The sequence below is a fragment of the Entamoeba histolytica genome, genomic scaffold (assembly GCF_000208925.1).
Source record: "Entamoeba histolytica HM-1:IMSS scf_1104750518013 genomic scaffold, whole genome shotgun sequence".
Lineage (NCBI taxonomy): Eukaryota > Evosea > Mastigamoebida > Endamoebidae > Entamoeba > Entamoeba histolytica.
The window spans coordinates 15,376-42,815 of NW_001914966.1; the positions used below are offsets into that span (position 1 = coordinate 15,376).

At 24.9% G+C, this 27,440-nt stretch overlaps 9 protein-coding genes across 9 annotated transcripts, besides 3 other annotated features; 6 read left to right on the forward strand and 3 right to left on the reverse strand.

Annotated features, from left to right (window-relative positions):
* Positions 1-1,532: 1,532 nt before the first annotated feature.
* Positions 1,533-2,021, forward strand: EHI_114140 (uncharacterized protein; the record flags this gene model as incomplete). The annotated part of the gene is made up of 1 exon (XM_646671.2): positions 1,533-2,021. The coding sequence occupies one exon, from the start codon at positions 1,533-1,535 to the stop codon at positions 1,995-1,997; it is 465 nt and encodes a 154-aa protein (XP_651763.1). The 3' UTR covers positions 1,998-2,021.
* Positions 2,022-2,299: 278 nt separating this feature from the next.
* EHI_114150 (P-glycoprotein-1) lies at positions 2,300-6,208 on the reverse strand (the record flags this gene model as incomplete). The annotated part of the gene is made up of 1 exon (XM_646672.1): positions 2,300-6,208. One exon carries the CDS (start codon positions 6,206-6,208, stop codon positions 2,300-2,302), a length of 3,909 nt encoding a protein of 1,302 aa, XP_651764.1.
* Positions 6,209-7,253: 1,045 nt separating this feature from the next.
* Positions 7,254-10,466, forward strand: EHI_114160 (protein tyrosine kinase domain-containing protein; the record flags this gene model as incomplete). Its single annotated transcript, XM_646673.2, has 1 exon — positions 7,254-10,466. One exon carries the CDS (start codon positions 7,254-7,256, stop codon positions 10,464-10,466), a length of 3,213 nt encoding a protein of 1,070 aa, XP_651765.2.
* A 67-nt stretch (positions 10,467-10,533) lies between these two features.
* EHI_114170 (protein phosphatase, putative) lies at positions 10,534-11,838 on the reverse strand (the record flags this gene model as incomplete). Its single annotated transcript, XM_646674.1, has 1 exon — positions 10,534-11,838. The coding sequence occupies one exon, from the start codon at positions 11,836-11,838 to the stop codon at positions 10,534-10,536; it is 1,305 nt and encodes a 434-aa protein (XP_651766.1).
* A 109-nt stretch (positions 11,839-11,947) lies between these two features.
* Positions 11,948-12,262, forward strand: EHI_114180 (uncharacterized protein; the record flags this gene model as incomplete). The annotated part of the gene is made up of 1 exon (XM_646675.1): positions 11,948-12,262. The coding sequence occupies one exon, from the start codon at positions 11,948-11,950 to the stop codon at positions 12,260-12,262; it is 315 nt and encodes a 104-aa protein (XP_651767.1).
* An 84-nt stretch (positions 12,263-12,346) lies between these two features.
* Positions 12,347-12,496: a repeat region.
* A 318-nt stretch (positions 12,497-12,814) lies between these two features.
* Positions 12,815-14,155, forward strand: EHI_114190 (uncharacterized protein; the record flags this gene model as incomplete). The annotated part of the gene is made up of 1 exon (XM_646676.2): positions 12,815-14,155. One exon carries the CDS (start codon positions 12,815-12,817, stop codon positions 14,153-14,155), a length of 1,341 nt encoding a protein of 446 aa, XP_651768.2.
* Positions 14,156-15,000: 845 nt separating this feature from the next.
* EHI_114200 (uncharacterized protein) lies at positions 15,001-16,581 on the forward strand (the record flags this gene model as incomplete). Its single annotated transcript, XM_646677.2, has 1 exon — positions 15,001-16,581. One exon carries the CDS (start codon positions 15,001-15,003, stop codon positions 16,579-16,581), a length of 1,581 nt encoding a protein of 526 aa, XP_651769.2.
* A 98-nt stretch (positions 16,582-16,679) lies between these two features.
* On the reverse strand, positions 16,680-17,291 carry EHI_114210 (Rab family GTPase; the record flags this gene model as incomplete). Its single annotated transcript, XM_646679.1, has 1 exon — positions 16,680-17,291. The coding sequence occupies one exon, from the start codon at positions 17,289-17,291 to the stop codon at positions 16,680-16,682; it is 612 nt and encodes a 203-aa protein (XP_651771.1).
* Positions 17,292-17,458: 167 nt separating this feature from the next.
* Positions 17,459-17,544: a repeat region.
* Positions 17,545-18,493: 949 nt separating this feature from the next.
* Positions 18,494-25,603, forward strand: EHI_114220 (uncharacterized protein; the record flags this gene model as incomplete). Its single annotated transcript, XM_646680.1, has 3 exons — positions 18,494-18,658; positions 18,717-18,938; positions 18,992-25,603. The coding sequence occupies 3 exons, from the start codon at positions 18,494-18,496 to the stop codon at positions 25,601-25,603; spliced, it is 6,999 nt and encodes a 2,332-aa protein (XP_651772.1).
* Positions 25,604-26,347: 744 nt separating this feature from the next.
* Positions 26,348-27,440: part of a repeat region that runs on past the window's edge.

A 27,440-nucleotide genomic window follows, 5' to 3' on the forward strand; every position in this document is an offset into this window, starting at 1 on the left:
ATATTTATTCTCTTTTGTTTTATATTAATTTTATATTTTATATTTTATACTTTGATTTTATTATTATATCATTGACTATCATTTCTCATTTTATTTATCATTTATTATTATTATTCTTTTGTTTTTTATATTCAATCTATATCATATATTCATATCATTTTCATTTATATTTTATCACTTATTATATGTTATAATAACATAACACATATGATTGAATATATAATAAACATCATGATGAAGTTATACACATAAATAATAAATATAAAAAAGAGTAAAATATTTTTATCAATAAAACAATACCAATTATTTTGTATCATTAAATTAGACACTTTTATTGAATATTTCTAATTTTTACAATAAAAGTACACTTTTTATTTCTTCTTTTCTTCTTTTATTATCTCTTTTCTTTTATTACACTTTATCTTCTTTCTTCTTCTACTTTCTTTTTATTCTTTTATATCTTTCTTTCTATTCACTTCTACTATTTGTTTTACGTTATCATTTTCTATAATCAAATGATTTATCTATCATCATCTCTTCTTTAAATATATTTCAAATATGCATTATAATATATTATGAAATGTTTATATTTCATATTCTCTTTGTTTTCTTAATCATTTGATTTTAAAGATACCAATTTTATCAAGCACTTTTCTATCAATATATTTTAAGAAATGAAAATTGATAATGGGTGATAATAAGAAATTAAAAAAAAAATACAAAATGTTTCTACAACTGATTGTGAATTGAACAAATTACAATAACATCACATCCAAAAAATAAAAATAAGAATAAAAGAAAGTTAAAGAATGATAGAAAGAATTTAAAAGAAAAATAAATGTAAAATAGTATTTTATTCTATTGTGTAGGTGTTTCTTATTTTTATGAATCATTTCAAATAAACACTAATGATAAACATTTAAAATAAAAAGAACAAGTATAATATAATAACAAGTATAAATAAGAATAAACTTATGAATAATGCTTTAACAAACTATCATTTAAAATGATAAAAAACAAAAAAGTACAAAAATGAACAAATTATTTTAATAAGAAACAAAAAAATAATGAAATATGTTCAATATTTATAACATTAATAATTGAAAACAATAAATAGATGTTCCACTCTCATAACAATAACTTTAATTGAATTTATATATTATTAATTGACATAAGTAAATATAAAGTATTTTTTAATTTAATGTCAGTTAGAAAGTATCGAAAAAAAAATTAGTTAAACAAAAATAAGAATTATGCAATAAAAGTTCACTGATATGAATGAAGCTAAATTACAAAAATGATTATTTCTATGAAAAACTTAACAGTAAAGATAAAACAATTGGATTGTTCCATCACTTTTTTTGTAAATAAAACAAAGAAACAAATTATAATAAAAGAATAAATTAATTGATATTTTGTTTTGAAAAATCAAACAAATTAAAAATTTAAATTAAAAAAAAAAAGAAAAATGAATAAAAAAAAAATGTTGATTTTAGCAAACTGAAAAAGAACTAAAAAACCACATTTTTAAAATGAAAAGTGTATTAATATTTTTGATAATTGCTTTAGTAAGTGCTGATGTTAGTGTTAATGGTGCGTGGGTAGGAAAATTATATCAAATAAAAGGACAATTAGAGTTATTGTCAAGTAAATTAGATGAAATTGATGACCAAAAGAGACATATTTATAATAAACTTGATCATGCACAACTTGATTTAGAAAATGCACTTCCAGAAGCTAAAACTGAAATTTCAGAAAAAATAGTAGAGATGAGAGGTCAAATTGCAGTTTTAGAAATGAAAAAGTCTCGTGTTAAAAGTGTTTTAAAAACTATTATGAATAAAGTCCCTGAACAATATCGTAGAATGATGATTAGACAAACTAAATTAGAAAGTAAATTTGATGAAGTTGATTCAATCATTTCTCAAACTTCTTCTCTTAAAACTAATAAAAAATTTGTTAAAAAAGCTGTTAAAAAAGCTTTGAAAGGATTTTAAAAATACTTCAAATTTTCTAACTGGTTTTGTTTCTTTCTCTTTTTGTTTTTTTTGACTGTATTTTAATTCTTTATAAAATTGTTTATTTTATGTATTTAGTCACTTTTTTATACAATAAATTTCTTTAATGTTCAATTAAGAAGATGGTGAGTTGATTTTTATTACTTTTTTATTCTTCTTTCATAAGACAATTCACTTACTTTTTGTCTTATAAATTATTAATTAAGTATATAATAAAATTTACTATAATTAATTAGTACTATTTGAAATTTCATTCGTATTTCTTTTCTTATTTATATGAATTAATTCACAGTTCCAAATTGTTGCATAGCAAGTGTATAATAAAATCCTTTCAAATCTATTAATTCTTGGTGTTTTCCTTGTTCTACTATTTTTCCTCTCATAATAACATATATTTTATCTGCATTTTGAATAGTTGATAATCTATGTGCAATTACAATTGTTGTTCTTCCTTTTGATGCTTTGTCAAGTGCATCTTGTACAATCTTTTCACTTTCTGAATCAAGTGCTGATGTAGCTTCATCAAGTAATAACACTTTTGGATTTCTAATCAATGCACGTGCAATAGCAATTCTTTGTTTCTGTCCTCCTGATAATTGACTTCCTCTATCACCTACCATTGTGTTATATCCTTCTGGCATTGCTGAAATGAAGTCATGTGCATTTGCCATTTTAGCAGCAGCATAAATTTGTTCATTACTTACTTCAACTCCTTCAGGCACTCCTCTTTTAATATTATCTATAACACTTTCAGCAAATAATACTGGTTCTTGTCCAACTAATCCTATTTGATTTCTTAAGAAATGAATATTTAAATCTTTGATATTATGTCCATCTAATAACACTTCTCCACTTGTTGGATCATAAAATCTTTCAATTAATTGAATAGTAGTTGATTTCCCACATCCTGATGCTCCAACTAATGCAATTGTTTTCCCTTGTTCTGCTTTGAATGAAATACCTTTCAATACTTCATTATCAGCTCTTGTTGGATATCTGAAGTGGATGTTTTTAAATTCAATTTCACCTTTAACATCATTAAATGTTTCACCTTCTTCACTATAACAATCAATACTTGGTTTTCTATCAATAATATTGTAAATACTCTTAGCTGCTCCAACAGCTTTTCCAACATCTGGAAGGACATTTCCTATTTGAGCAAAGGATGTTGTAGCACTGTTAATAGTCATTAATGCCTTTTGAATATCACCGAAAGTATCAATAATTTCGTCCACAAAATTTGGAACGTCTTGTTGATAGTTGATTGTTTTCTTCATGAAACAAATACCAAGATAATATCCATAAGCATTAATAGAGAAAGTGAGTAGGTTAGTAATTGCATTAGTTATAGAAAGTAATGGTCCCCACTTTATAATTCCTCTTTTAGGGATTTGGAGGTCGTTATTATATTTTTGTGAGAAGTAATCTTCTTTTCCTAATGACTGTACTGTTTTCATTGCCTCAACAACTTCTACTAAAGTAACTCCACATTGTTCATATGCAGCCTTTGCTGGGGCTGCATTCTTTGAATTGAGTTGACCGTTAATAAACATAAAGAATGAAATAATCGGGAAGACTGCTAATATACATAACGATAATTTCCATGAGAAATATAATCCAATGCCGAATCCAAAGCCAACTGTTGACATTATTTCTATTATATCACCAACACGTTCTGCAGAAATTCCTTGTAAAGACGTTGGGTCAGATGTAAGTTTTGTTGTTACAGCACCAACCATATTTTCTCTTCGATCAAACCATGATACATTTTGGTGCATAATAGAATAATAAAATCTTCTTCGGATTCTTCCAATCATCTTTTCTCCTGCTGCCATAAACAAACCAACATAACAAAAGAAAGAAATCATAGTGATAATTCCAATACAAATTATTATCATACAACTCCTTAAAATACTGTTAGCTTGTTCATCGGTTAGATTTATTCCTGGATGAAGTTTCATTAAAACACGAATCAAATCAACAAAATTAAGAGAATAAAATGGAAAGGCTGCACCTGCACCTATTCCTCCAATCAAACCCAATGTACAAAAGATATATTCATGTTTATAGTTATTCCAAATCACTCTAAATAATACAAACCTATTTGAATGTTTTAATTTTTTTTGTTCTTCTTTATATTCTTGTTTGATTTGTTTGACGATACTATTTTCGTTATGAAGGTTTGTTTGTTCTAATGAAATATTTTCTACTTCTTTATCTTCTTGTTCTCTAAATTTCTTTAAGTCATTTTCAACGGTTTCTTGATCAACTTCTTCTTCCATACTTTGTCTTTTGACTAATCCATAATATGTTCCTTTCAAATCCATTAATTCTTGATGTTTTCCTTGTTCAATAATTTCTCCTTGATGAAATACACATATTTTATCTGCATTTCTAACAGTTGTTAGTCTATGTGCTACAATAATTGTTGTTCTTCCTTTAGATGCTTTTTCAAGTGCTTCTTGTACAATCTTTTCACTTTGTGTATCAAGTGCTGATGTAGCTTCATCAAGAAGAAGAATAGATGGGTTTCGAATCAATGCACGTGCAATTGCAATTCTTTGTTTTTGTCCTCCTGATAATAATGCTCCTTTTTCTCCAATTATTGTGTCATATCCTTCTGGAAGTTTAGAAATGAAGTCATGTGCATTTGCCATTTTAGCACATTCAATCATCTCTTCTTCACTTGGTGTTGCTCCTTCTTTAGCTCCAAGCATAATATTTTCTCGAATTGTTCCTGCAAACAACACTGGTTCTTGTCCAACTAATCCTATTTGATTTCTTAACCATTTGATATTCAACTCTCGTATATCTTTTCCGTCTAATGTTACTCTTCCACCATTTGGATCATAATTTCTTTGGATTAATTGAATAGTAGTTGACTTCCCACATCCTGATGCTCCAACTAATGCAATTGTTTGTCCTTTCTTAATTTCAAGGTCAAGTCCTTTTAATACATGATGAGACAGTCTTGTTGGATAAACAAATTGAACATCCTCAAATCTAATATTTCCATTACACTCAGTTGGACATTCACCTCCAATAGACTGACAATCAATATCTGGGATTCTATCAATTGTTTGATAAACATTAAATGCGGCAACTTTAGCACTATTTAATATATTTATTGGTGTAGATATTTGAGATAATGATTGAGTAGCAAGAAGTACAGACATAAAAACGGTTAGAACAGTACCAGCTTTTACATTATCACTTCCACCTTTACCTCTAACAACAAAATTACCATACCAACTTCCAAGTGCATTAGATGACATAATAAAAAACATCATGCAACCAAGTCCAGTTCCAATTCCAATACTTTTTTTAATATTATATTTATCTGTTTCCATTATTTTAGTATTGTACGATTCACAAAAACTACGTTCTTGAGTTAATGAATGAACTGTTCTAATATTTCCTATTGTTTGTTCAGCGATAGAACAAGCTTCACTAAATGGTTTATGGCTTTTCATTGTAAAAATTCCAGCAGACATTCCCAACCCCATCATTGAAACCATTATAAAAGGAAACATACAAAGAACAACTAAAGTAAGATCCCAACATTTAATAAATCCAATGAGATAACCAGTAATAAATGAAGAAAATGTTTGAAAAAGTCTTCCAAATTTTAAAGACATTCCATCTTGAATTTTTTGAATATCATTAATAATTTTTGAAGTAAGTTCACCTGTTTTATGACAATCAAACCATCCAGGATCTTGTCTTAATAATGCCTTAAAGTATAATGATCTAATTTTTATTCCTTGATATTCAGATAAAACAAAAAAACATATTGTTTGTAAAAATCCAGCAACCATATTTCCTATAGCGAAATATAACATTTTTAATACTAATTTATTTATTGTATCTGAAATACTATTCATTATTTCATAATTCATTTCTTCTGTTGTTATTTTAATACTTCCTCCTTCTTTTGAAAAATTTTCTCCATTAACAAATGTATCAACTACATCTCCTGTTAATATCATTAGCAATGGATTTAAACATCCAACCCCTATTGACCCTATAATTCCAATTATTAATAATATTATCTCAAATACTCCTGCATATCGAAATAATTCTTTAATATTCACTTTTCCTCCTTTGATTTCTTTTATTCTTTTGTTATTTAATTCATTAGGATCAGGTGTTACTTCAAAGATAGTAAACTCACTTTCAGTTATATCCATATTTGAACGATAATTTTTAGTTCTGTTAGTTAGTTCAGCTTGAACTACCAAACACTAACACATTAAATCTAAAATTCTATATTAAATAATTTAATTTAATATTTATTCTTATCTTTTAATTAGTTCAGAGTGTATTAATTTGTCTTATTATTTTCTCTCCTTTGTTAACTTTATTTATTATTTCTTTCTTTCCAATTCAGATAACATTTTTTCAGATAACATTTTATCAGATATTTCTTTTATTTTTTAGTTCATTTAAATATCATTTATTATTGTTATTCCTTATTTTTCTTTTAAGTTTCTTTAAAACCAGAAAACAATACCTTTATATTTCTTTAACGTTAGTCTTAGAAAAAGAAAACTAAAAAATAATAACAATAACAAATATGCTCAACAAATCAAGAAATAACCTCCACTTATTTGAACAAAAACAAAAGAATAAATCTATTTAAAAAATTAAAATAAAAAAAGGTTATTCAAAAGATACTTAGTTTCCTAATAATGGAATATACTAATAATTTATTAAAAATAACGAGAGAAAATGTTTAGTAGATGAAGAATTTTCAAATTAAAGCAAAAAAAAGAAAATCAAAATAAATAAAAACAAAACTAACCATCTAAATGAATGTTGTTTTACAATCAAGTTTTGAAGAAATAAAAGTTACAAAAGGATTAAAATAGAAAGATACAAATAAAAAAAAACAAGAAGAAATAAGGTGTTATTGAATCGTTGATTTATTAAGACAACTTTACATTCCATTTTCAAAAAAAAAAACAATTAAAATACGAGAAAAGAAAAAGAAAGAAATGATAATAAAAGAATGAGAGAAAAGAATAAAAAGAAGAAGAATAAGAAATAAAATTCCATAAAATATGAAATACTTTTAGTGAATATAAAAAGAAAAATGAATAAATTAAAATAGATTTTTAGAAAAGTCTATTTTAAAGTTGCTGACACTTTCATAAGAAAGCAAAAAATAATAATATTCTCAATTTTTGTTGAAAAAAATCAAATAAAAAGAACTAAAGTTATATTATCAAAGACATGTTTTTTAAAAGTAAAATTACTTTCTTGTTAATATTTACAATTTTCATTTGTTCAAGTACTAGTTATGAATGTTCTATTGGTTGTATTGATGGTTGTTTTGCAAATTATACTTGTATTGGAAAATGTAAAGAAGGTTATTATCAAGATGCATCATGTCAACATTGTTTATGGATAGATCCATATAAGAATAGTAATAAAGCATATATTCCAACAAATATGGGATGCCAATTAAGTTCTAGCATAATAAATAAAACTACATGGTTACCAGACCCAACAACAATACCAGAACTACCATTAGATACAGATAATTATTTTCACATTGGATTAAGTTCAATAGTAGATAGTTCACCATGTCATCATTGTCAAGAATATTTATTTGGCAAATGGTTTAAAATACCAAAGTCATCACTTCCAAATTCTAGAGTTTTCTTTATACTTTCAAAAGAAAATAATATTGATATTAACTTATCACTTGACATATCTTCTTCGAATTCATTTGATACAATAACTTATTGTTCTGGACATATTCTTATTAATAAAACTACTTCATCTTCAACTCTTGATTTTCATGCTGTTGATACTTTTAGTGATTCAGATGAAAAAATGTATTACATTTTTATTAATATTGAAGAATATGCTGAAGTTGATATTAAACTAATGGCTAAAACAACTTCTATTACTCATAATGTTACATATCATTCATTTACTCAAGAAGACGCAGATTATTTATCAAGTGATTTAACTAGAATAAAAAGTGTTCATTTTCCTTTAAGTCAAGAAGGAATGATTAATTATGCTGCTTGTTCTCCTAATTCTATCTTTAAAATTCTTTTATTTACAATGCAATTTAGTGGAAATTATTCAATTAGAATTGATTCATCAAATAATAATAGAGTTGTTTATCTTCAAGAATATCAAATTGATTTAGCTACACATGGTGCTGTTTGTCGTCATATTTGGAGTTCTCATCAACATGGAATTTTAGGTGATGATGAAGGAGGAGATTCATTATATGTTAGAATTAAAGGAGATGAAAATCAAACAAGATACTTTGCGTTAATGACTCAAGAAAATGATGTTGATATTGACTTACATTTTAAAGCTATTTGTATTGACTCATGTAATCGTGAATCAAAGTTAGGAATTTGTTCAACAAAAAAAGGAAGATGCAGATGTGTTGATGGATATGGAGGAGATGATTGTCATTTATTATGTTTTTATAATTTTACATGGCAAGTAAGTGATTATAGTCAATTATGTTATTATGGATCAAATCATTGTGACCAATGGTGTAAATGTGAAAATGGATATAAACTAGAAGATCACGTATGTGTAAGTGATATTTGTGCTAATGGAGGAATGGCTAAAGATGAAGAATGTTTAAGAGGAAGTGAAGGATGTTTAGCTAACTGCCAATGTCAACAAGATGTAGGATGGGTTGTTGATAAAAAAGAACAAAGATGTATTTCAACACAATGTGGAAATGGAAAAATAGATGAATTATATGATATTAATGGATATCTTAGAACCGAAGATTGTGACAGTGGACTTAATTGTGATACATTTTGTAAATGTATTGATGGATATGAACCCGATCCAAATCAACCAGGTTCATGTAAAGAGAAAGTATTTCCAAGTTGGGGAATTGCATTAATAATAATTCTTTCAATAATAGTTATGATTATTTTAATTATTATATTAGGAATATTTATATACTTTATAATGAAACATAAAACAATTGATATTAATATTTATAAAACACAACAACCATCATATCATTATTATATCAATGGCTCTATTAATACTCCTCCTTCTAAAGAAGCTAAATATGAAATTGATCCAATTCAGTTAGATTTTGGAAATGATAATGAAGCTACTACTGTATTAGAAACTCGATTTGAAAGAGTAGAAATAAAAAATCATTCAAGAAATAAATGGTTAATGATTATTTTCCATACTCCAAATAATCCAAAATATGTTTTTTATTTTGAACCTCAAATATTAATTATAAGACCTCATACTACTCCAAAAGTTGAAACTGTTTATATGACACTTCATTGTACTACAAAAATTAGAGATATGAAAATTCCATATACTGTTTGGTTTAGTAAATCAAAATCAACATTAGAATCTATTGCCTCTCTTTTAAAAAATAAAACATTTGATAATTGGACTCAAGAAGATCAATTGCAAATGGATAAACTTTGTAAAAATATTAGAAGACATTATCATCATCACTTCATTATTACTACAGATGCAGCATCTTCTACTCATATTGATATGGATGAATTAAATATATCTGATAATCCTATTGCTGAAGGTGCTATGGGAAGAGTATATATTGGTGAATATAGAAGTGTTCCAGTTGCAGTAAAACAATTTAGATGGGAGAATTTAACTGAAGAAGAAATGGAAGAATTAAAAGAAGAAGTTATTGCAGAATGTGAAATGATGGGTAAATTAAGAAATCCATTCATTGCAAATTATATGGGATCAGTTACTTATATTCCACAAATCTCAATGGTTATTCAATTCTTTGTTTTAGGTTCATTAGGTGAATATTTAAGAAAAGAAAAAGAAGATTATGTGAAATTACCTTATCGTTTAAAAATTAGAATGTTATTTGACACTGCTAGAGGAATGCAATTTTTACATGAAAATAGAATTATGCATTTAGACCTTAAACCAGACAATTTATTAGTTAATTCTTTATATACTGATTCTGCTTGTTGCATAAAAATTACTGATTTTGGTACTTCAAGAATGGTAAAAAAAACTAATAAAAATGAAGACAAAGGATTGGGTACTCCAATTTATGCTGCACCAGAAACATATCATGATGAATATTCATATGCAGGTGATGTATATTCATTTGCTATAACAGCTTGGGAAATTTTCTATCAAGATGAACCTTATAAAGAATTTAAATCATTATTTGATATTAAACAATATGTCACTGATGGAAAAAGACTTGGAATAGATGAAACAATGCCACCTGGATTAAAAGAACTTATTCAAAAATGTTGGAAACAACATCCTATTGAACGATATAGTTTTGATCAAGTTACAAGAGAACTTGTTAAAGTAGATGAAGATGCACCAAATCACATAGAATTAGATAATTATGTTTCAGATCAAAGAATAGAAGAATTAATAAATAAAAGAACTGAAAGAATTCAAGAACAATTAAAAGAAATAAATCAAGATTAATAACACAAAGTTCAAATTTAATTAAAAATAAACAAATAATTTTTTTTTAAAATCAAACAATTTAATTTTATTGATGATCTCTAATATCAAAGTCTTTAAATGTACTTATTGTAAAATGTGGAAGTTCAGGAGATTCTTCTTGGTCAAACCATAAATCAGCATAAGCACCAACATTATCTAATCCTTCATATTTTGGTGCAGAAAATAAAGAAAGTAATTTACCAGTAACATCCCATTCAAAACCATATTTTTTAACTTCATGACTTCTTACAATAAATTTTAAATTATTTTCACATAAAAATCTTAATAAAATATCAGGTCCAAATGTTCTTCCAATTAGTCTTGGTGATTTTGATGATCCATTTTTAATTTGAGGGTCTGCCCATAAAAATGCATTTTCAATATCAAACTCTTCATATTTTTCTTTTTTTGTTATTGGAGCTCTTTTAATATTAACTGGTTCTATTGGAATTCCTCCATGAACAATAAATACAGAATCTCTAATTACATGACCTAATGGAATAGAAATATATAATTCTGTTATTTCTTTATAAATATCTAATCCAACTTTATTTATTGCTTCTAAATAAAATCCAAATGTAGTATTTAATTCTTTATCTTCATGATTTCCTCTATTTAGATATACAAGAGTAGGATATTCTATAATTAATGTTAAAACTCCAATAATACATTCTAATCCCCTTGATCCTCTATCTACTAAGTCTCCATTAAATAAAACACATTGTTGATTTTCTTCTATTTCTTCTGCTATTCTTGAAACAACAGAAAATTGTCCATGAATATCACCGATTATTCGAATGTTAGAACAATTAATATAATTAATAGCATTTCTTTCATTTAAAATCTTTTTTGATTTTTTAATTATTGAACGTATTAATGCCTTTGGATATTTCCCTTCTTCAATAAATTCTTTTAATATTCTAAATGTTATTTCTCCTTTATACTCTTGTTCTTCATTCTTTATATTAGTTTCTGGAATTACTACATTTCCACAACATCTTCCTGGATATTCTTCTTTCTTTAATTGATTATATAATGATGTAATACTTCCATCTGATGATAATGTCATTGCCCTTCTTAAATCAAGTAACGCTGTTTTATTATCTTTTAAATTAGCTGATGCTACTGCATGACGAAACCATGCTTTTGGATTAGAAGGATCAATTTGTAATGCATTAAAACTATCTGCTAATGCAAGTTCATTTTCATTTATTCTTAAATAACATAATGCTCTATTTGTATAATTAACACAACTTAAGGGATCTTCTTGAATAGCTTTACTATATTGTTCAATGGCTTCTTTATAATTTTGTTTAGAAAATGCAATATTTCCTAATTCACGATATTCCATTTGAATTGAATTATAAATTTCTTTCAAATTTTATAAAAAAGGGTTTTATTTTTATTTCTAAAGTTCAGTTTAATCTAATAAAAAAAAATTTATTACTTTTTCTATTGTTATGACTGGTGTTTATCAATTTGGTGGTAGTGTAATTACTCCAACATTACTAGAAAATAATTATGAAGATGACACACCTTTATTAAATGGAAATAAAACAGAATTTACTGATGAACAAAAGAAAGTAATGAGATTATTTATAATAGGTTTGGTTATTAATGCTCTTTGGTTGTATATTATTTTAAAATACAAACATTCAACTGATGAAATTATTAAAAAATGGGTAATGATTTCGGAATTCTTTTTAGTACTCTCAATTGTTTTCTTGGTTATAGTGGTTATTGTTATTATTGTGGTTATTTTGGTAGTAATTTAATTCATATTTCTATCTTCTATTTTTTATTTGCATTGTTTTTTTTTATTTTGTTATTTCTTTAATAATGAAATTACAGAAAACTTTGTAGTTCATTAGAAGAAGGATGAAGCACTCTAATGCTTACTTATTGGAAAAGAACGTTGTGATAGAAGTATGACATATTGAAATAAAAGAACCATTTCTCAATACAAAAAACATTAAATTGTAGATATATCTATTGATTTTCCATTTTTTAATACATTAATAAAGAAATTAATAGAATTTGAAATAAAACATCAAAATATAAATTAAATCAAAAAAAAGAAAGAAAAGTTAAACGAAATAATAATAGTAAATTTTATAATAAAATATAATAAAATATAATAACAAAAAAAAAGTAATTTTAAAAAGACTCATAATTTGAACGTTAATATGGTAATACACAAAATAACATAATATGGAATTTAAATTTGAAAAAGAAAAGTAATTTTGATGGAATTTATAATATTTATTGAGTTAGGGTCGATGTTGGTTATTTAAACTTAAAAACTTCAAATAATAAGTAAATATTACATGTCTCTTCCAAATAGTTATCCAGAACATTATACAATTAATACAAATTCTCCTTATTATAGAGAATTAATTCCTAAACCAATGTTTGATGCTTTATTTGAAAAAGCTAAGGTGATGGCAATTGGATTTTTATGTCAAATGGATCCTTCACATGCAGATTTATATAAAACACAATTTCCATTAATATATCCAGAACTTGAAGCACCATTTTTCAAACAAGGACTTTATGAAATGTTTGCAGGATGTTTAGATCCTGAGTCTACTAATTTTAAATTTGTAATGAAAAGTGTTGTAGCTAAAATAGTTTGTTATGGACGTTATTGTATAGAAAGAAATCTTTATCAAGAAGAATTAAATAAAATCCAAATTAAAAAACCTATTTATATTGTTGCACTTCCAAGAAGTGGATCAACATTTACACATACTGTTCTTGGATGTGATCCTAAATCTAAGAAAGTATTATTTTATGAACATCTTGCACCAGGAAGTCATACAATGACTAAAGAAGCTCGTTTAAAGATTTCAGAAATGATTATTGGACAAGTTACAAGTGAAGGAAAAGATTTAAATAAGTGTCATAATATGGATAATATGATGGTTCCAGAAGAAGAACTTTTCTTTATGGAAGGATTAGCTCATTCATATATTTTCAGTACTTCACTTCCAAGATGGGAACAATTTAGACAATCTGCTTTTGAAAAAGATTATTCTAAAGTTTATGAAGCTGTTCTTGGAGAAATGAAAATGTCTGCTATTGAATATCCTATTCCTGAACATGGTTATTATTTAATGAAATGTGTTTCTCATTTTATGACTATGGTACCATTTTTTAATATTATGTGTGCTGATGATATTGAACCAAGAATTGTTTGGATTCATAGAGAACCTGTTGATGAATATAAATCTGCTTTTTATTTAATGTTGAATGGAAGAAAAAAATATCTTGGAGATCTTGGATTAGATGACTATAAATGGTTACAAGAAAGTATTTTAAAGATGAATGAAATTGTTTTGAAAAATGCTATTGCTACAAGAGAAAAATGGATTGCTGAAAAACCTGAAAGAGCAAAACAAATTTGTGATATTGGATTTAGAGAAATGATTACTGATCCTATTAAAGTTAGTCAAAGAATTTATGACCAATTTGGATTAGAATTAACTCAAGAAATGAAAGATTCTATGTTGCGTATTAAAAAAGAAGGTGATCCTCAAAAAGAATATGGTAGAAAGGAAAAAAGAAATGAAGATTTCTTTATTCCTGATAATGAGGTTAGAGAACGATTTAAATGGTATTATGAAAAGTTTGGACAATTTATGCCAAATTATTGGGGAGATAATTAATTTCTTTTTTTTTTTAAATTTGATTTGAATATTTTAAAATAGTTTTTGAATTGCATATCATTATTTGTTTCTCATTTTAAATTATTATTCTCTTTGATATGTTATCTTTGTTTTATTACTATATGACTAATACATCTAATAGTATTCTTACATGAAAGTGTTAATATCTTAACATATATAATTCGAAATAGAATAATAAATATAATTTACTGTATAATTACAAAACATCAAATTATTACTAAATTTGATATGTTCATTGAAATAAAATTTAAAATATTATTTATAAATTATAAAAATAAATGGCAAAAATAAATTATATGAATTAGTATTTATAATACTTCAATTTGATAATAAACAAAATAAAAATTATTGAAAGAAAATAAAACAATGATTCAAGTACAATTATTGAGTCTAATTTTTTTTTAGGTTCTTAATATTTTGAATTTTAACATAATTTAACAATCTAAATAAAAACAATAAAATAATGTCTTTTTAAAAATGTATTCAATTGTATTTAAACTCTGTTTAAAAAGATACATTAAAATACACAAGACTTTAGTATTATTTATAATCATAAAAAATAGTTTTTTAAAAAAGAATATATTAAATATCAAAAGTAAGATAAAAATAAGTGAAATTCTAATAAGTTAAAGAGTAGTTTAACACAAAAGATTAATTAAGAATAAATAAAACAAAAAAAAAAGAAAATAAAAAAAAAAGAAGAAAAAAAAAATAAAACCCTGAAAATAAGAAAAAAACTCACTAAAAAAGAGAAGAAGAATTATAAAGTTTGTTTGATAATATAAATTGATAAAAAGAAAAAAGGGTGAGGAAATTATTAATAGATGAATTACTGGTCAGGAATGTTTAATTTTTTATCATTAGAATCACCTATAGATACAATATTAAAAGAAGAAGGATGTACATTAGAAAAGTTACTTGACATTGAAGACTTTATTCAAGAAATACGTACAAATGAAGAATTAATTAATTTTTGTTGTAAAAAGGATAATTTAAAAAAAATTGTTCAATATGCATTAGGAGATATACCAAAAGGATCTACATTTGAAAATACACAAAAATATGGAAGTGTTTGTGCATCATTATTTGGAGATGAACCAACACGATTAGTTGAATCAATAGGAAAATCAGAAAAATTGATAAATTATTTATTTAATACAATAATGAAAGAAGAAATAACAAAAATAAGAGCTGCATCACAAATATTATTATCAATATATAAAGATAGTACTTCAATAATGTTTGATATGTTAATTAATAATGAAGAAGTATTAGAAAAAATGATCAATCATCCAGAGATAGATGGATTAATTGATAATATATTAGAATTAATGAAATTAGAAGACTCAGGAAAAACAGGATATATTGAAAAGATATGTAATCATCAATTTATTAATAAAATTATGACAATATTTATGACTACACAATCAATTAGTGCTATTGAAAATATATCAATGTTTATTCATTCTATTGTATTATGGAAAGTTTCTAATACTGATTCTGATACTATTGAATTTATTAATAGATTCAATAATGAAGTTATTCTTCCACAATTTATTGATTTTATATTTAATTCTCAAGATGATTTCATTGTTTCTCAAGCATTTCATATTGTAAGTAATATTCTCGCTTGTTCTACTATTTTAACTTATAATGATGAAACTCGTTTACCTGGTATTTTTAATGCATTACTTCCCCATGTTAAAGACTTTGAAAATATTATGAAATCAAGAAGAGTTGGAGGTGTTACTAACAATTTAATTTATATTATTTTATCATTGGTATTAAGTGGATTTCAACATGTTTATGATGTCATTGCTAATGAAAATGTATTAGGAGCAATGATGGATGTATTTTATGGTGATCATTTATGTACTGTAGTAAGACAAACTATTCAAATGACTGTATTGTCTATATTGAACAGTAGTGTTGAGAAATTAAAATTAAAATTAATTGATAATGGTAAATTACTTGATGTAATGAAACAGAAAGACATAGATGCAATTGAAATGAAAAAGAATAAAAATATTGCACCAGACTATTGGTTAATTGGTTCTCTTTTAATGGTTGCACTCGTTAATAGTGTAGAAGGTAGAGATGATGAAAATACTGTGAAACAAATAGTTATGGGAAATAAAGATTTTATCGATTATGTTCATTCTATTGTTATGGAAAGAGAAACAGAAAAGTCTGAATACTTCAGTAAACCAACAAACGATGATTTTTCTGATGAGTTTGAAGAAGATGATGACGACGACTATTTTGATGATTCAAATGATGAAGATGATGAAGATCCTGAAAATGAAGATGATTTTGATGACCAGGAAGATGATTTTAAATTAAGTTCATCATCAGATGATGATGGAGAAGAAGATGATGATGAGCCTGAAGATGAAGAAAAGTAAATAATTCGATATAATAGAACTTTAAAAATTAAAGATTTTTTTTTTAAAGAGTCAAAATAAAACAAGAAATAAACAAAACTAATTTTTGATTAAAATGATTAGAAAAGGTAACATTTAGATTTTTTTTGTTGTTTTTTATTTTCAACTGGGACAGTATCAGTGTCATCTACTACACACATTTCAGCCACTTCAAGTGCCATACATTTTAATGCCTCTTTACATCCATCACCAGTTTTTGCTGAACAAATAAAGTAATTTTTATATGATTTATCATTAACAAATTCATCTGCATCTTCTTTTGATGTTTTAATATCATTTAAATCACTTTTATTTCCAATAAGAACAACAACACATTTTGGAGAAGCATAATAAGTGATGTCCCTTGCCCAATTTGTAAGATTTTTAAATGACTCTTCATCACTAAGATCGAATACTAAAAAGATACCACATGACTTTCTATAAAATGAAGACGTTAAAATCCTAAACCTTTCTTGACCTGCTGTGTCATTAATTTCTAATTTAATAGTTTTCATTTTACTACATTCAGGAATATCAACATCAATTGTTTTAAATGTTGTAGATGTAGAAGGTTCTTGCTCATCAAATTTATCTTCAGTAAAACGAGTTAATAAACAAGTTTTACCTACACCAGCTTCACCAATGACTAATATTTTATAATTAGTTGTTGTAGAGTTTTTACTAATAATCATGAGTCATTTTCTTTTCATTAAAAAAAAGTAGAAAATAAACAAATAAAACATACTCGTATTCCATAAATTCTCTTTATTATTTGAGAATTTAGATGAGGGGTTTTTTCTTTTTTTCTATGTTTAAATTATTTATTATTTTTATTTGTTTTATTTAATGTCTTTAATACAGACTCAAAGGTGGCATATCATAGACACCACATAGAACCCTAAAATGAACCAATATATTCAATATTCTAGTTACTATCTGGTTATGGTATTAGATTTAGATAGAAGTCATCTTACTCATTCTTACAAGAATAATAATGTTTAATAGTTATGACAATGATGGAATATCATTTATTATTATAGAAGAGTGAATATTTATAAAGATGATGGTATTATTTATTTATCAACATTCAAGTAAATTGATAATCAATGAATTACATTGAAGATATTATTGTGTATTATCAAAGAAAAAAAGTGGTATTAATGTTGTTGATGGTACTAAATGAACTTATGAAATAACAATGGAGTGATTTGTTCATTCAACATAATATAATGAAAAAAAAGAGTTTTAATACACAATAAAATCCAAATAAAGAAGAGATAATCACTTAAATAAAGATTATTTAAATTGATGAAGTTTGCAAAGACTAATAGAAAGTAAAAAAAAGAATAATGGATGAACAAATACTCATAAAGTTTCATATGACCAAAGAAGAATAGAAAATAAAAGTTATAACACTCAATTAATTACTTCCTATTTCTTATTGAATAGCAATGTTTTTTTTTTTGTTTTGTGTTAATGAAATAGATGTTGTGTCTTTTTATTTATAAAGATAGAATTATATCAACTTTTTTCGTGTGGAATGTCTCATTTAAAACATTGTTTATTGAAAAAAGAATAAAAGATTATTGAGAGTATTTTAACAAACGAAAAACACAATATCAAATTATATCTTATTTTATTTGTTGTTTCTCTTAACAAAAATTTCGTAAAACATAAAAATAAAATATTCTAAAAATAAAAAAGAAAAAAACGAAATTTAAAAATAGAAGATAAAAAAAATAAATGACAAAAAATAAATGATAAAAAAATTGAAAAGAGAAATGATGACGTGGATACTAAAAAAATAAAAAATGCGAAAGGAAGAGGAAGGGGAAAAAATAAAAATAGAAAAGAAAAGCAAAAAGAAAATAAATTAACTGAGAAGTTCATTTCAATGAAGAACAAAGAACAAGTCGTCATTGATGATATTTTTGAAAAGAACGATTTTGTTAAGTCATTGAAGTTAGTAAGTAGTCCAAGGTTAGTAACTCCACGAATTAAAACATCTAAACAAATAAAAGATCAAGAACAACAACGAGTATTAAATATTCAATTTGATGTTTGTTAAAGTTGAGGTTTAAAAAAAAGAAATGAAAGAGATTGATTGAATAATATAGGAATTTGATTCAGAAGAAACGGAACAATTAGATATTTTTCAGTTAAGAATATTTTTAGAATCAGGTCAATTTCCTATTTCATCTAACCAACATTTATTCGTCAAAGAACAAAATTTAAGAGAAGTTTTAGGAAGTATGTTTCTTGATAAATCAAGTAGAATTTGTAGAAAAGAATTTGCAAAATTTTGTAATTATTTTGAACAAAAAAGAGATGAAATAGAAGTTTGTTTTTGTTGTAAGAATTATTTTTATTTTATTCATTGTTAATAATATAGTGGAATTCTGTTTCATTAATTAGTTTATTTTCACAGGCTGATAATTCTAATGTACCAAATAAATTTAAAACATATCCAACTAACCATATTACCCGTTTTGATTTAATTCATAAACAAAGACTAAATAAAGAAAATATTGTTTTGGGGGGTTCAGTTATGGATGATTATCACACACTCATAATGAATCAATTTTATCAACAAACTACAACAATTCAACTCGATGATAATATCGAATATATTACAACAGAAGAAAAAATAAGAAAGAATTCATTAGTACTTGAACCAGGAAAATACAATAGAAGAGAAGAAATGCCTTGTCTTTTCGGTACATTATTTCGTGATTTAAATCCATCAGATTTAATTAAAAATGAAATTAATGATGATGTTATAAAAAACAAAAATATAATTTATGTGATTGATTTAAATAATGTAGTGTGGGCAGTTGGTTCAATTGATAACTTAATTCTTAATTTTGCTATTTATGATCAAAGTAAAAAGGAAAAAGTATCAAGTAATTTTATTATTTCACCTAAACAAGCAGATGTTAATTTAATAATGAATAACAATGTTGGTGAGACATGTGCAATATCATTAAATGAAAGTCAAATTAAAAATGGGAAGTTATGGGGTGTATTAACTATTTATAAATTATTTGATGGAGAAAGTATGGAAGAAATATTTATAGCAGAAAAAGAATCACGAAACACCTTAAAAATTATTGAAAAAATGAGACAAATAAATGTTACTCAAAAAGCAAAAGGTGTTCAATTTCTTCAATATATTGCAACAGGAGCAATGGCATTAAATAATGATTTACTTGAAGATAGAAAGTCATATTATAATTTAAAATTATATTATGATGATAGTATTATTGATTTATGGCAATTTCTTGGAAATGTAGAAAGTGGAAAGATTAAACCAATTAATGGTTCATGGGGGTTTAAATTTGAACAGTTAAACCATTATACAAAAGCAAATTTAATTATTACTCAAGATGGAGTTGTTCAAAATGTTGATTCACAACCACCAGAAGCTAGTGAAAAAGAAAATGAAGAAGTTCCTTTATTACATGATCTTGTTATATTAAAAAATATTAATGAAATTTATCATGACTTTTATAATACTTTATTTATATCTCCTATTGAAGTTAGTATTCCTAAAGATAAACGACCAAAAAATGGTGGAATTTGTTTAATGTTTCAATTAAAAAGTAATGATGATTTAAATGCAAATAGTATTATTAAATCATTTTTTCCAATGAATTCTATGTCACCAAATTTATTAGATAAAGTATATTCATCTGTTAATTATAATAAACAAACATTCTTTACTGATGAAATTAGAGTTCAATTACCATTTCCATTAAGAGAAAAATATCATCTTTTAATCACTGTTCTTTTCATTTCATATGATGACTTTTCACAAAAACCAATGTATTATTCTGTTCTTCCTTTATTTGCAAATGGAAATGTTGTTTCAAGTATGGTTTATTCTTTACCATTATTAAAAGGAAATCTTACTGAAGGATATTTAAATCAATTACATCATGATGTAACAAAAATGAGTATTAATGTTAAGATAGATGTTCAATCTACTATTTATCCTAAAGAAAAAAATATTTATAGGTTTTTAAATGGAAAGATGGTTGGAGTAGAAAGAGCTCTTGAGTCTATTCCAGTTCAAGAAGCTATTCATTTCTTACCTTCAATTGTTAATTATTTCATTTTTCATACTAAAGAAAATTCATTAGGATTTTTTGCTTTATTTGATATCTTTGCAAAAATTGAAGGTATTGGTAAATCAGATTCTTCTAGATCAAAGTTATTATATGACTTTACTATTAATTTTACTATTGAAAATCAAGAAGAAAGTCTTGTTTCAAGACTTTTATGGCAATTTTTAATGAAAATTAAAGATGATATGGAAAAAGTAGAGAATGTAATGAAATATTCTTGGATTTTATTTACTATTTTATTTAAAGGAATAGTGATGATGACTAATTCAGGTAAAAAGTTAGATTCAAAGAATTTATCTTATCTTTCTATTGGATGTCAAAAATTTTCAAGTTTAATAAGAAAAAAGATTGTATCTAATAGTTACAAAGGGGTTTTTGAAGGAAATATTAATTTAGCTGAATTTATTTCAAGGTTGATGGGTATTATTGATAATGAACCAATTACTTCTATTATTATTAAACATCTTATTACATTAGGGTCTTGTCTTGGGAATGATGGGTTTACAAGATTAGATCGTACAAGTCCAGCATTTGTTACTTTAGGAATATGTAGAACACAATTTATTGCAACAATTGGAATTTCAAAGAATTTTATTTTATTTAATAAACCACAAGCATTAGAAGTTACAACAATTGAACATTTAAGTGATGAAATAACTCAAAAACATCTTGTCATTACATATTTTATTCGAGAACTTTTAAATATTTATACTAGAGAAGGACCTGTTGGGAAAATTGCTATTGACACATTATTGTCAATTTTACTTCGATTAGATTTTGATGTAAAGTATCAGTCAAAAGAAGATAGATGTTATATTGGAAATATCCTTTTTGGAATATTAATTTATTTATTGGATGAGTTTGATAAAATTAAAGATGTCCATTATAATCAATTCAGTGTAAGTGAAGAATCTATTAATGATATTAAAGTAATGTATCTTTGTATGTTCTTTGTTTTAAAGAATATTTCATATTCTACAATGAAGAGTTGGTTAGAAAAAGAAATTCCAACGAGAATAGAAATATTTCTTATTCATTTAAGAAGAGCATTATTATTCTTTATTCATTTCCCATGTTCAATTAATAATCCAATAGAAGAAATTAAAGATCTTATTCATACATTAAAACAATCATATTTTACACAAACAAATAATAGAAACACTGTAATGATTGAACCAATTAATTCTTTTGGTAAATCTATTTCTTCTAAACATAATAGACATTCTGGTGGATTAAATACAACTAAAATACCATCTTATGTTCAACAACCTATTGTAAAGTCTAGGATAAATAAAGTAAAGAATCTTGATAAAATAATTGAAGAATTAAGTTCTATTGTAATGGACTATGCTGAAGCTTTATTTGATCGATTTGAAAATTCTTCGGATAATGGACAATCATTAATTCGATTAGAAGAAATTGTTGCTACTACATTATTTCAAGTACATCAAAATGATGAATATACAAATAAATTAAAAGACTTTATTAGATTATTAATTCTTAGACATAAACATTTCTTATTTGAAGGAACTAGTCAATTCAGTGCAATTTTACTAAAGAATTTATTAAATCTTTGTAATTCATCTCAAGAATCTATTCGTAAGAATGCTTTGGATTTAGTTTATATAATGGTAAAGTATAATTTTATATTCTCACAAAATATAAGTAGGTCAATGTCTGATTGTGCTGTGTCATTATCAGAATTAAAATATTCTAACATTACTCTCTTTAGAAATTTAATTGACTATCTTCCTTCTTTAGCAAAAGAAGATTTTGAGACTTCTGTTAAACAAATTGATGAACTTCGTCATAGTTATTGGGAAGAAGGTCAAAAAAATATTAATTCTTTAATTCATCTTCAAAAAATTAATATTGGAGTAGAAGTTGGGGATTTAGATGTATTTCTTGTTTTTATGAATAATGTTCTTTCTAGGTTCATGAAAGTTATTGAATTAATAAAAGAATTTCATGCAACTCCAAATAATTTTTATGTAATTTTAAAAAGTAATATTATTAAAGAAATACAATCAGCAATGTTATTCTCTCAAGAAGATATTAATGCTTTGAATACTATTAAAATGAATATTGGAAAAAGTCTTGAACCAATGAAAGAAAAAATAGATGACAGAATTACACAATATCTTAATCTTCAAATTTCTCTTAAAGAACAAAAAGGAATTGTTGACCAAGAAAAAGAACATAATAATAAAATTAAAACTTCTTTAATGTCTATTGATACTTTCTTTAACAAATTACCTCAATGGATAAGTTTGTTACTTCAAGATGATTCGTACAAAGAAATCATTGAAAATGAGAAAAAAAATTGGGTAGAATGGACTAATGACATTTCTTCTTTAAAAGAAATTGATTGTATCACATTCTCTAATTTCGAGACGTTAATTCATTTGATTGATGATTTGAGATCTCAAATTAAAAAAGCACAACAAACTGATGAAGAACAAACTAAAGTCTTTGAAGTTTTAGCTCAAATGAATGAACATAAAATGTCAAGTGGAATTAATTTTATTGAACAATGTTATCGTAAATCTATGAAAGATTTTAATGAAATTAATAATAGAGAATATGACAATAATTGTATTAGAGTTATAGATGGATTAATTGAATATTGTCAATTTTTAGAAATGAAAATGGCAAGACTACGAACTGATTTTGATGATTCTATCAATAAGTTTTGTTCATTTGACTGGTGGTGTCAGGCTATAGAAAGTGGGGAAAAATTGTGTTTATATTGTATTGAATTAAGTCAAAAATATCAAGAAATGAAAGATAATTTGATTAAGAAAGAAGAATGGCATAAGAAAGAAGTCAAATATGCAGAAGAAGTTCTTAAATCATATATTTGGTCTACTGTTGGATGTGAACTAGCAAACATACGAATGAGAGAAAGTAATGATTATGTTAAAGCTATATCTTCAATATGTAAAAAAGTATGTTGTTATAAAGATAAAATTAAAGAATGGATAAAAGAAGCTCAAGAAGATTATCAATTACTCAGAGAATTTAAAGAAGAATCAAATAATTTTTCACCACCTCTAAATGTAAAAACACCCATTAAAAGAAGAGGTAAAAAAACAAGGAAATATACAATATCTTCAGTTTCTGTTATCACTGCAATTCATCATTTTGAAGAAGATATTATTGAAGAAAAATGTAAGTTAGAACAAATTGAACAATTAAATAAAGAATTTGAACAACAAGCAATTAAAGAAATTGAATATGAACGAATTAGAAATGACTATGCTATTACCTTACATTATCTTTTTACTGCAACAGAACCATTTATTCAAAACCCTCAAATGATAACACAAGCAGTAATTAAAGATGTACAAACACTTTCTCAACGATTAATTCAAGCAGAAAGTACTGACGATAAGTATAGAAAACTTAACAGATATGTTGATTACTCTATCTGTAAAGAACCTCATCATTCAAGAGTAAGTAAAATTATGTCTTTGTTTAGTGATAAATTACTTGGTTCTAGTGGACCTTCAACACTAAAAAAATCAGCAAGTGGAATAATTAAGAAAAAAACTGGGTTTCATTCTTCTGGAGGTTCAAAGAAAACAGCTCTTTCAATAGAAAAAGGAAATCAATTTGTTGATGCTGAAGGAGAATTTAATAAAGATGCTTTTATTGACGTATCTAAAAGTCAACAAGTTTTGTTTGAAGAATGTTTAAATGAACTAACAACAACCGCAGATCAAATTCTACAAAAATTAGCTGATATTAAAAGTTTAATGAGTGGAAGTTCTCCAATTCAATTGGTTGAGAAATTTATGATTTTTGCTCATGAATATCAAAGTACTGCAAGAGTTCATATAGCTTGGATTCAAAGAATGATTGAAGAATATGTCTCTTATAAAATGTATTGTGAAGCTGGCATTTGTTGTGTTCATATAGCTTTATATCTTGGACTTCCAGAAAGTGTTGACAAAAGAAAATTAAAAGAAATATGTAAGGAACCTAGTTATGATGATATTACTATGGAAATAAATAAAGAAACTCTTCTTACTGTTGTTAATAAATTAAAACAAGCATCAGACTTCTTTAAAATGGCAAATAAAATACAAATGGCTATCTACGTTTTTGAAGTATTAGTTTCTTTATTTAAAACAATGAAACAATATAAAGAATTAGAAGTTTGTCATGACAGTATGTGTGATTTATACAATAAACTTGAAACAGAGTCAAATGTTGATCATTATTATCTTATTAATAAAGACAAAAACCATCAAGGATTAGTACTTCGCTCTATCCTTTCACCAAATCAATTTGAAGCTGTTTTAAGAAAACAAGGAAATACTTCTGTTTTTGTTGAAGTTAGTCCAATGAAAGAAAACCAAATTGTAGAAAACTTCATTACAACAAATACTTTCTGTTTTGATTATAAATATGAACATGAAGATGACTGCTATAAAATATCTCGGAAACGAGATGTTATCACTATTGCCCAACCACTCCCTTCTATACTACCACAATATGAAGTGGTTTCTATTAAACAAATTGTCTTTGAACCACCAGCTGTTATTGCTGAAAAATTACAACAAAATATTGAATTTTCTTTATCTTCTTTACAGTATGGACCATTACCATTAAAGTATATTCCAAAGTTAATTTATCCATTTGAAAAAATAGATATTTTAACAATATTAAAATGTTATTCAAAAATAAAATATCCTCGCATTTTCAATTTAATACTTCAAACAAAAGAAATTATTGAAGACTCAGTCAAATACCAAACCATTACCTTAACCCAAGAACAAAAAGAAATGGTTGAAAAAACAGAAATACTTCTTACTACTCTTTCTGATGAATTATTTGAAATAAAAAAGAATGAGGAAAGAAGCAAATTATAAATTACTCTTTTGTGATATTTTTTGTTACTATTTTGAAATTTTCATTGTTATTTTTACTACTTTAATAACTATTTTACTCTTTTTTTGCTATTTCTTTTTATTTATAATGATGTTATTTTAATTTTTGTTATTCAAATGTATTTTGAAGAAAAGTTATTCTTTTTGTATTTTCATTATTTCATTTCACCCACTTCGGTAAGTGTTTTAATGTTACTCTATTCATTGTTTTTGGTTGGGTTATTAGTGTACCGTAATTGGCAGTTCAATGTATTTATTAATAAGATTATAACTATATGTGTTACACACTATACTTTTGTTATGATTTGTTTTTCATCAGAATTTAATTTTTGTGTATTGGTGTGTTGTTGTAGAGTTGAAAAGTTGTTTTGATTATAAATGCTTGTAACATTCTTTTTAATACGATTTGAATACTATTTTTACATTTTTGTAGTTAATTGATGGTATATATAATAAATACAAATATAATGAGTACTATTACTGATAAATATAAAGCAAATACATACATAATGTATTTAAACAAATTTTAAACAATTTTTCATTAGAATTAGAGAATAGAATAAGTTATTTTAATTCATTTATATTATTATTTAGTGTTAATAAAAAGGGACATACAGAAAAAAAGAAATAATTGTGAGAGATAAGAAATAGAATAAAGAAGATAGAACATGAAAAAATCCAGTTATAATTTCAATAACTTTCAATAAATGGAGAGAATATTTAATGAAAAATATCAATTATTAGATATAACCATTATTGGATTTTCTTCATACTGAGAAGTGTTTATTTCAGTTTCTTCAATATGCTCTATTGGTGTAATAGAGTTCATTTCTAGCATACTCGCATTAGATTGTTCTGCTTCTAATGTGCTGCCAGAATTGAATGTGTAAAACATTAAGTCTTTCATATTTTTTATTATTATTGTTCGTAGGATTTTGGGGAGGTCTAATTGTAATTTCAGTACTTTTAATCTTCTTGCTGACTCTTTGTGTATTAATCCATTTATTGATAATATAACAGATATTATTTCTACATATATTAATTCTCTATTATTTCTTAATTTCTCTTGTAATTATTTGTATTTATTTATTTTATGAATATAATTTAATTCTAAATTATTATCTTGACATATAGCTACATCTATAATATATCCTTTCTTTTCTGTAATATTTTGATAATATATCTGGTCTTCTAGCATGGAAAGAATGGTCACTAACCAATAAATCTTTATTGTAAGTTATAACCATTTTATCATTATTAATACATTTTGGGTGATTATTAAAATCAATTGAATCAAATTCATTAAAATATGTAATTAATAAATATTTATATATTTGTTTACATACATAATCATATTTTGATATTTGATTCTTTTTCATTACATCATAACAATATATGACTAATAGATGCAATTGTGTTAGGGCAATGTTTACAATATTTTAAAGCATCATTTTGGAGTAATTTTGATTTAATACTTCCTGTCATACTTACACCTTCTTGCATCTTTACTATTTGGAGGAATGCATTTCTTTTTATATTTAATGACCTCCATGTGGTTACTGTTAATTTCTTATCATTGAAAGTGCCATTTGCACATCTTATATTCACCACATTTCTTTTCTCTCCATTCATTTAAATATCTATCATTTAATTCATTATTTACCCATTCAAATACTTTCTTTACATCGTGTTTTATTTCATTTATTTCTATTATCTCCATTAATTCATTAAAATTAATCTTCTTACCAAATGCTTTCTTCATTCTTTTAATTATTCCATTTGGACTTTCTTTTATTACTTCTATCATTTCTCATATTCC